Genomic DNA, 10,768 nt, shown 5'->3' on the forward strand with positions numbered 1-10,768 from the left:
ACCGTAAGCTGGGACGGGAACACACCAGTGCTCGAGCAATGAAGAGCTACACTAACATTATTATTTTTCCCGCCTCGATTCAGAAATTCTTAAGTGTGCACGGAGATTACCTGGGGCTTTAAACTACAGACTGCCCAGGCCCCAGCCACGGTCTAACTTAAAGGCTGGTTGTAGAGCTCTGGAGCCGGTCGCTTAGCACCTCTCGGGTGAAGTCTGAGAAGTACTGCCCGAGAGGGCAGGGCTGTGGGTCCTCGTCTCCTGACGGCCAGGCCTGCTGCCCAACAGGCGTGCCAGTCACTGCCAGGTCGCCTCCAGCCCTCCCCCCTCCCAAGTCTCTCAGGGCAACCTGCTGCCTCCCTACGCTCTAGAACACACTCCTCAATGGTGCTTCCCGGTGAGGACAGCGTCTGAAAGATGAGATCCCCAAGTGGGAGCAGCAAGGCTGGTGCCACCCAGCAGGGAAGAGAGACCCACAGGCTATTAGGTCTCCTAAAAAATGAAAAAAATGGCAAACCGCTTCCTCTAACCATCAGCCTGCTCTTTAAGTGTGGCCTTGGTTGGGGCGCCCAGGAGGCTCAGTCAGTTAAGCGTCTGACTTCAGCTCAGGTCATGATCTCATGGTTCACAAGTTCGAGCTCCACATCAGGCTCTGTGCTGACAGCTCGGAGCCTGGAGCCTGCCTCGGATTCTGTCTCCCTCTCTCTGCTCCTCCCCTGCTCATACTCTCTCCCTAAAAAATGAAATAAAACATTAAAATTTTTTTTGATAAATAAACGTGGCCTTGGCATCCAAGTCAGCCCTTTCTCTCACCCACTTGCACTCCACTCCACCCTCAAGGTCAACATTTATGCTATTTTCATGGGGGGGGGGACGCCTGGGTGGCTTAGTCAGTTAAGCGTCCGACTTTCGCTTAGTCATGATCTCGCAGTTCGTGGGTTCGAGCCCCGCGTCGGGCTCTGTGCCGACTGCCAGCTCAGAGCCTGGAGCCTGTTTCAGAGTCTGTGGCTCCCTCTCTCTCTGACCCTCCCCTGCTCACGCTGTCTCTCCCAGAAATTAAAAAAAAAATTAAAAAAATATATGTATATACTATTTTCATGGTTAGGTCATTTGAAAGTTTGATAGCAAGTCAAAATCCACCTAAGTACCAAATGCAGTAGATGAGCTCTAGTTTTAGTACAGTCACTTTCACGAAGTATTGAAAGACTGCAGCCATATGGATCTCCATCCTCAAATATGAAGATAGATCTTCTCGAGCACACAGCCTTTGGGACAAAGTGACATTTTCAACAGCCTTTGGGACAACGTAACAAAGTGACATTTTCAACAGGAAGTATAAATAGGGGAGACCACCAAACAAATCTTCCACAAGGGCCAGGATTTTTGTCCACTGATGTAACCAGGGACCTCAACACAGCCTGGTACATAGCAGGTGCTCAGTAGGTTAATGTGAGTCTGTAGAACATCTTACTAGAATGCACCTGCAGCAACCAAGTGAAAACAGCCAGCCCAGAGAGGGGTTTGTAATCACAGTGAGAAGTGCTTCAAAAAGCAGAAACAGAAAGCTTCAATTACTAGCCTTTTGAATTTTTTAAAACGCCACACTCCATGAAGAGTAAAAGCAACCAGACTCGGGCAGCTTGTTGCTGGCAGGGTGGTCGGTGCTGGGCTTCCTGGGGACCCCTCCACCAAGGAACTGTCCACGGGCCTGTGGCGCCCAGCACTGCTGTCAGCACCGGGGTCGGTCCCCAGGAGACAGACCCAGTCCTGCTCTTTCGGTCTGGTGAGGTGGTCCGTAAGTGTCCAAACCTAGTGAAAAAAGACCTCCTTCTGGACGGAAGACTCAGAGACCATCCGATCCATTCCCCACTTCGGCACATTTGGGAACTAAGCTTCAGAGAGTAAAATGACTTGCCCAAGGCTAAACCACTGATGGCAGGGACAGAGGGCACCTGTTGGATGCCTGTTCACCGGCACACGGAGGGATGGATGAATGGCGAGTGCACGGGCCGTGATGGAAACCCACTTCTCCTCCCCAGGGCAGTGCTTGATCTCACAAGGCCCAACTCCTCAACGGGGCAGTGGGCGAGTTCAGCGCTGTTTAGAAGAACGTTTCAAACAAGGGACCCTGACAGCTACTCTGAAACTCCCATCAGCCCCCTGCCTCCTCTACACATGCCTCCTCCCCCTGGGGGTTTCGCAACCTGGGAGTATCCTAAGCCAGAGGTGGGCCCATCTGACCAAGGGAGGCTGGTCCTACCTTCAGCTTCACTGCCTTTCCCTCAGATGCAAGAACACACAGAGACAGGAAGAAAGTACGAGAACGGCAAGTGCTCCCGGGAGGGCTTTATGAATGAAACTGCTTATATTCAATCATTTTTAAGTAAAAAAAACAAAACAAAAAAAAACACACAGTAATTCCACATAAGCTTAATACAAATATTACAGCTTGTTTCATTCTTCCAGGGATACAGAGAAATAAAAATCCCCCAACTAGAGTGAACAGTTGCCAAGCAGAGAGGAAGCAGAGACCCCACGTAGGAAATTCTTTATTTCCCTCTTGGCAAGGAGCTCACAAGGTAGTCCAGAACACCCCAGTACCGACTGCGCCTCCCGTCTAGACGGTATGTGAGCAGGTTTACATTCAGTAACTGCCAAACCCAAGGAAGGGGGAGAGGTGGCTCGGGTGGGCTGTGCCCGCTGCACTTCCTGCACAGCGAGGCCTCACCAGCTCCGCCCCACCCCTCCCGGCCCTGCCCCACCCGCCTCCGCCCTCACTGCTCCCGAGGATGTACAAAAGCAGTCCTTTTCACGAGGGTTTAGAAAGTGGTTTTATTGGTTACAATGATATAAAACGTATCGCTTGAATTCCCTCTAGTTATTAAGTGCTCGCTAGCAACAGCATAAACACACTCTTTATACAGCTGACAAGCTCAATGATTTATTTCCCGCCAGAAGGGGAAATGTGGCAAATGGCACTCCTGTCTATAATGAACCTCTGTCTCTTTCTCTCTCTCTCAAGGCTACATCGGTTAAAATTAACGGACAACCCCTTTTGTATGTCAAATTGTAAATTTTAATGTTTTAGTTAGAATAGTCTTTCATATCACTCTCCAGCAAGAACAATAAAATAACTCACAGCGAACTTCAATACAAGAACACCCTCCAGATTGACAGCGCACACAGAAATGGTAAACGTAAATCACATATGGTACAATTGAAGTGTCCAAAACAGCTTAAATAATTTTAAATATTTTATTTTTAAACTGCTACAAATGCTTTATACAACATTTCAACACAAAGTCCCCATAACAGAAATGTAACAGAATGGGAATGGTCGTGAGCGGGCTGAAGTGGCACAAAGTCAGCAAACAAGCATCGAACTACACATTTTCAGAGGTAGATTGCTTTTAAAGTTGAGAACAAAACACAACATGAAAAAAACCAGGCCATTTTCCACCAACTCAAGTCATTAGGGGAGGCAGAGAATGCACGGAGAAACGACACTGAACACACTCTGGAAGAGGCCAATCTGCGGGGTTTTTGCTCTGTCTTAGAGACCGAAGTGTAAAACCTGGCACGTAAATTCATTTATACTTACGTGGAGATAACGCATCTAGAGAGGCCCATGGTGCATCCCGGGCATGGACGTATTGCTACACAGTCTCCATTAACATAACGGTTCTGAATTAGAGCCAGAAACCCATGGAGAGGACGATGTCCATTTGGATATATAAACATGACACTGGAAAAAGCCTTTTAAAAAAAAAACCTCCATATCCAATCTGGATCTGGTTTCCTCTCCATTACGCTGGCAATCTGCTTGGGATATATATGTAAGAAAAGAAAAAAAAAAAAAAAAAAAAAAAAGCTGAGAGACGCTAAGTGCCTCTCTGTACATAACTCATTTAAAAGAATGGCATCAAGAGCTGGTGTGTGACCAAAACACTTTAGAACGAGTGCATCAGAATTTGTCGTCCCTGAAATCTACAAACACTCCTCCTAAAACAGAACTTGCTTTGCAAGGTAAGAAGTTCAAATCATTCCTTTCTCTGCTACGTGCCAAGCACCAGGACCACACTTAGATCCGAGGCCCCCGTGCCACGGCGATGGGCCCTCCTCCTTGTGTCCCCATCACCCAGGAGCCTGGCACACGCACTGGGGCTCAGCGAAGTGGCGGAGACCCTGACCTTAACCTGGGCCACAAGAGGCCTGACGACAATCAGTTGCGTGTCAGGATTTTTGAAACAGCTTCAACTGGTCTTGGTAGCTTTCATATCCTTTGCCGTAGTGCTTATCCTAAGTTGAGCGTGCAAGATCTTTATTTAGTCAATTAATGTTTGTTTTGTTTGGGGGGGCTTTTCTACAGGAAGTTCCTAGAAGACAAGAAAACTGAAGATAAACGGTAACGCAACATAACCCTGTAGGAACTGACCACGTTACAGCAAAGATGAACAGACCACTCATCGACAGGTGTTACCATGACAGCAAGAGCGCGTCCCTGAAGTCACACAGGAGCCTGGCACCTACTCAAAAGAGGCTGGGAGGGACCACACGCGGGTCTCTTTGGAGTGGTGTGTGGCAGAGATAGGTATGTGAACAATTTTTAAATCAATTCATGGCAAATGGGAAAACTTGGTCTGTTATTTCATTTTGCTTCTTCACCTTTTAGTGTTCAACGGGAACATAGTATTTTTTAGAAGTTGCTCTAAAAGGAGCAACTTAAAAAATGTAAAAACACCTTGAAATTTACAAAGACCAAAGGCAGATAAGAGGAGAGAATGTCTGTCTCTCCTTGTCCTTCCGTCTTTCACCAGGTGGAAATTAGCCCTCAGCAACAGATTGAACTTCAGTCCCGTAAGAGCAGGTGGGTTCGGGCCACTAACAGAGGGCGGTGAGCCCAACACAGGGTTTGCTGGGTTGAAAGGTGAACAGGTGTAACCCAATCTACAGATGGGTGGCATGCTTGGTGTCCTCTGCTGCTCTGTCCCGAGAAGAGGATTCGGAACACAGGTCTTTTTTATACCCTGATTGGCACAACGTCTCGTGCTCCAGGAAATGACCAACTGGCAAATTCAGCTGAGCCCTCAGCATTAAATGGACACTCGGACTGCACTCACGTGGCTCGAAAACTTGTGGAACCCTCAAGTGGCATTCAAATGTGAAATGTCTGCGTGCCGGAGACTAGCTCTTCATCAGTCTGTTGTAACGAAACACACAGGAAAAGGATGTGCTGCCAGCCCAGCTGCATGTAAGTCTTTGAATGTGCAAGGGGCTAACACTGAAAACAAAGTCAGGCAAGTATTTCTAAACGTGCGCCATGAAACATCCCTGAATAAAATTTACAAGCAAGTATATGGAGAAAAGACAGAGACTACAGTTTAAAACAACTCCTTTCCAGTGTAAAACGTCCAACCTGTAAGGAGGATGAGGCTGGGCTTCCAAGGGGCCTGGGCAGGACAGGGATGACCCNAGACAACAATGAACTCTCTGAAGAAATGCCCACTCTTGTGTCCAGATAAGTTAAGTGTGACGCCCTATAGAACACTTGGGTTTTGCTTCCCGAAAGAACTTCACAAATTTCTGGTCACGTGTAAGCAGCCCCGTGGGAGACACGCATCCTTCAGATGTGCCCACGGTACCGTTCCAGCGAGTCCTGCAAACAGGGGCCGCCCCCGGGGGAGGCCTGCCACTACCATCTACCCGTCAGAAACAACAGCAATGTTTGCTTAACAGACTCTTCTGTGTGTTCTTTTAGGCCGAATCCAGTCCAGCAATGTCACCCTCTGTTAACTCTCAAATAAAAGCAAAATAATGAAGATTAACTGGAGCAAAGAAGAGAGACACAATTTTATTAGGCACTTTGGTCCTTTGCAGTGTTAAGGATTCTTCAAAAAGCACTGGAGGAGGAAGAGCTAAGGGAATGAACCTCATAAATGTACCATTACTCAGAGAGTTTATCTTTATAGTACTTTAATTTTTCACAACCTCCCTTCTGAATTGTAGAAATGGGATCCAGTACAAAAGCGAGTGATTCTTTTCGGTAAGATTGCAGACAAACAGGGACCCGCGTTGTACACTCTAAAGCATCAACCACCTGGGAGAGGTTTTTTAGTACAGTCAGTGAACATGATGACATTTTCTGGTTCTCTACCCTTGAAAAGAACTCGGTTCAAGAACATCCTGTTGCTTGGAACTTCCAAACACAGACTGAGCACAAACAGGTATACAGGTAAACCGCGACAGGCAGGCAGCTTGCAGAGCCGATAAACAGGTGCGTATTTTCACCAGGGCGAAGCTCCAGGATGCTAGATACGCGCACGTGCCGTGGCCAGAGACCAGATGCGGAATTGGAACTACAGTCACTGATCATTTAGTTCACTTAGGAAAGTCACTTTTTAAAAATGGGACCCCTCACTCCTATGGTAAATCATTCCAATCAGCCTTTGGCTAATGACCCTTGTCTACATCTTTCTTCAGCCACGACTTAAGGCACAGCAGTACCAAGCACTCCACCCTGTCCCCTGTGCAGTGGGACCAGCACCTCTGAGGCCTTGTGACCGACCTCTCCGACATGCTAATGCTTTGCCTGAAACACCGAAGAGCTTTCAGACCCTGAAGGTGACAGCAAAGACAGCCTAGAGCCGGGCAGCTCACTCTGAAAGGACAAGATTTTCGAGTACTTCATAGGAATTCTGAGGTTGAGCACGCCACACGGATTCACCTGTAGGTTTACCCAGGCAACTCCTATCAACTTGTGTTACTTGAGTTACTCAGAAAGTCTGAGAAAGTCAGTATGACAAATGGAACTATTGCCCTGTGCTTTTATGTGTCGCTGAGAACAGTCTCAATGCAGGGAGGACACAGAATAAAACCATGACATCACCTCCAACCTAAGACGAACTCTTACACCATCGTTGGGGGAACAAAGGCACTGACCCACCGGGCCGACCTGGGCTGCCACGCCTGCCAGAGGGACCAGCTCTGGGCGCCCCCTCCCTCCTTTCTTCGGAATCTGGCCTGTTCGTCATCCTATGCCTGGAGGTGGGGAGCGGGTGGGGGGATGTAAGGCATCTTAAAAGGAATATGATGTCGCGTTTTGTTTTATGACCCATCTGAGGCAAGTTTATCAAATTAAAACACAATAAAAGAAGACATGATAATAAAAGTATTCTCGGTTACTAGAACTACGCTCCAGTAACAGAAATATTCAACAGGACTGCAGTGTGGTTTCAACGAACTTGGTAATCTACCTTAACCCTAAGCAATGATCTATGATCCGGAAATAATAACAAGAGACACGGAGATGTTACCCAAAATGCGAAGGAAGTGTGAGAGAATTGCATCTTTTCATAACAGGGTACTTCTGATTCTGAATGCCCTTCATGGTTTCAATTCACAACCGGCCCTCCTAGAGAAATGGTACCACTTGGTGAGTCCTAGGTCTGACACAAAAGCTGGGAATTCCGCCTGAGGCGGCCACAGCAGTGACCCGTCGCCGTGCCTCCAACGTAATTAACCAACAGCTACTTCCTTTAAATGCTTATGTCAAAATTCTACAGGCAAAAAGGAAAAAACAGCCATTGGGTAAGAATATGGTTTTCTTCCGACCGTCTTCCCCCCCGCGCTCGGCAGCTCGGCTCTCCTCCGGCCCTGGAAGCCTCGGCTTACCTGAAGTCCTTCAGCTCCTGCTTGCCGCCACCGTCCTCCCTCCTGCTGTCGCCCGGCTCGGCAGCGGCTGCCAGCTGGAGGCTGCGGGTGACCGGCCCCCCGCTCCGTTCTCTAGACTTTACATTGAACCGGTCTGTTCTTTTCTTATTGGCCAGAGTGGATTTGCTCTGCAAGACGGCCTTGCTTTTCTGCACCCTCACGTGCAGGCTCCGGGACGTCTTGCTGGTGAGCTGAGCAGAGTGATTCTTGGCCACAGCTTTGGGCTTTTTCCCCTCAACGTGGGCTATTTTGGCCATTCTTATCGGGCTCGAGTTCCTTAAGGAGGAGCTTGGCTTTTTGGACTTCACCGAAGCCGTGAACTTGACATTCTGCTTGGACCTGAAGGCCGAGGAGGGCAGCGGGACTTGTGTCGGGCCTGAGCTGCGTGCCCTGGTCTTGCCCAGGGGAGCCTGCACGCTTTGCATTTTGATCTCGGCATCCGCGGTCCGCCTGCGGTGGCCGCTATTGTTTTTGTCATTACTTGCAGGTGACGGGTGTCCGCCTTTCTTGGATGAATGGGCAGCTTTTTTTTTGGAAGGAGAGAGCGGTTTTTTGGGGCAGCTGAAAGCGGCGTGCTTGTTCAGGCTCCCGATGTACGTGAACTCCCTGTGACAGTACGGGCAGATGTGCGAGGAGCACCCGGAGGCGGGTTTCAGGTCGGCCTTCTGCTTTGCAGATTTGTTTTTTTGGAGGATTGCTTTCTGGACAAGCTGGTTTTTTTTCTTCAATGCATTCAGCTTGAGCTTGTTCGAGGACATCTTGCTGAGCTCGACACTGAAGTTCAGTCTCTTGGGCTGTCCCATCCGTCTGAAAGCATTTTTCCCCGAGTTATCGAAAACCACCACGCCGTTCTTGGGCTGCACAGTCTGTTTCAAGGGGACTGGGTTTTTCTTAGGTGTGTACCTCTTCTTGTCACTAGCGGAGGCGCACGCCAGGATGTGTTTGTGTAACTCTGGCATGTTGTCAACACCCTTTCCACACTTTGTGCAGCGAATGGCAGTGGTGAAAGTCTGCGGGATATTGTGCGTAGTGAAATTTGTGGCCGTCACACCGATTCCCATGGGGTTTCGGTGATGGTACTGAAACGGCGGCGGTTTAAAGCTTGGGTAATGTTGATTGAGACCCAGTCGAACATCTGGGTCTTTTGTCTTTATTCCAGAAGCCATTATTTTTATGGTTGTGTAGAGCTCTTCGGAGGAATCATTCAATTCTTCTTCCTCTTTCGAGGCTTCTAGAGGATCTTCCGGCAAACTCTGCATATGCTCTATGTGGGCCTTGCTGGGATCCGTGAAGTTCTGGGGCCTCAGCGTGCCACTCTCAAACTCATGGTGTGTGCACACCTTATCCGGGTGGAGATCTCGCTGGTGCTGCTGCAAATTGCACAAAAAAGCAAACTCTTTTTTACAAACTGAACACACAAAGATATTCCCAACTCCATGAAGCAGAAAGCGATGTTCTGACAGATCTGTTTTAGCCTTAAAGAGCTGCACACAAAATTCACATTTGAAGGGCCATTCTTCCGCATGGACAGATAAATGTTTGGTTAGATCTTTAATGGAAAGAAAAGGTGATTCACAGACATTGCAGACAAAGTTTTTGTTGAACGTTTCCTGAATGATGTCCTGCTCAACCGCAGACTGGGGCTCTTCCCTGGGCTTCAGATCTTCATTCTCTAGTTCCTCCTGCTTGAAAGTTATCATGGGGAGAGAAGCTTCCAGGTTATCCCCCGAAGAAACAACGGATGATACTGCCGAGAGCGGCGGCGGCGAGGGGGAAGAGGAGGAGGAAGAGGAAGAGAACGAAGACGAGGAGGACGAGGAAGACGACGACGAGGAAAGGGTGGGGGGTCCAGGCGAAGCAGCAGACGTGAGAGGCTCCACGGAGGGGATGGGAGACGGGGAAGGAGACACTGTAGGGGACAGAATGGGAAGCGGCGACTGCACGGTGGCATTCGAGAGCGGAGAGGGACACGGACGGGGAGACGCCCCGGAAGAGGGGGCTGGAAGAGGGACAGTAGGAAGGAGCGGAGGGGGTGGCGTGGCAACAGTCAACACAGGGGGACAGGCCGGGGGGGAAGAGGGATGCGTGGGGATCAAGAGAGGAGGCAGCTGCCCGGCGGAAAGGGAAGATGTCTGTAGGGCAGGCGAGGAAGGAGGGACATCAGGTGGGGGCTCCACCACAGGGGCCGATAAACCAGCGTCGGGGCCAAGGCCAGGGTCCGGCTGGGGATCCAGGGACTGACAAGGGCTCGGGCTCCGGGTCACATCTGCAGTATTCTCTACAGGTAAATCGACGCCATTGTACTCGTTGAGAAGAACCTTCTGCAGCATGCAGGTGGTTGGCTTCTTTTTCTTCACGGTACTGCAGGCTGCCTGCACCAGATGGTTTTCTTTCGGCTCCCTGCCTTCAGAGTCACTACAAGGCTTCTTATGCACGCTGAGATCTAACACGGACTCCCACTGGACCGGGGCCTTGCCTGGGCCCTCGGCCTTCTGTCTGACACCGCTAGATAAATCCAGCGGCTGCTGGTTGCACACATTGCTGAAAGCAGGACCGGCTGCCCACTCCTTGGACACTTTATAGTCCTCGAAGCCCGGTGGGCTCACAGCTTCTCTCTCCTCTCTCCCAGATAGGCTCCATGCTGGTGAGCTGCTATGACTTTCTAATTTGGGTTTTTTGGAACCCAGAACTGCATCGGTCCACACCACTTTGCCATCGCTTTGCTTTCCAAAGTCTCGGAGGGCAGGACTGTGTTGGGGGGAACTGGGAGGGGAGCTGGTCCGCCGCTTAAACCTGCTCGAGGTCACGGGCAGCATCGATGCGGGAGCAGACACGCAAACGGGACCTAACTTCGGTATTTCCACTGCGGAAATGCCCGCCGGAGGGGTCAGCTTGTCCTGGGTTTGAAGCAGCTGTTTGAGCTTCGACGACAGGTACACACCCTTCTCTTTGTGGAAGGACACGGCCTCTGAAGTGGAGATGCTCAGAGGCAGCAAGGAACACGAGGGCACCGAGGGCTCAGACTCCGTCTCGGCTTTGATTTTAGGGAGGGAGGGAGGGC

The 10,768-nt window shown here is 49.8% G+C and overlaps 1 protein-coding gene across 1 annotated transcript in view; it reads right to left on the reverse strand.

The window, feature by feature from the left end:
• PRDM2 (PR/SET domain 2) overlaps window positions 1-10,768 on the reverse strand; it is a 72,148-nt gene that overhangs the window by 26,200 nt on the left and 35,180 nt on the right. Inside the window, exon 4 of the mRNA XM_077775668.1 lies at window positions 7,669-10,768. Within this exon, the coding sequence (XP_077631794.1) occupies window positions 7,669-10,768 (3,100 nt within the window). The remainder of the gene's footprint in view (window positions 1-7,668) is intronic.

Source organism: Crocuta crocuta, unplaced genomic scaffold (assembly GCF_008692635.1).
Source record: "Crocuta crocuta isolate KB4526 unplaced genomic scaffold, BGI_CrCroc_1.0 scaffold127, whole genome shotgun sequence".
Taxonomy (NCBI): Eukaryota; Metazoa; Chordata; class Mammalia; order Carnivora; family Hyaenidae; genus Crocuta; species Crocuta crocuta.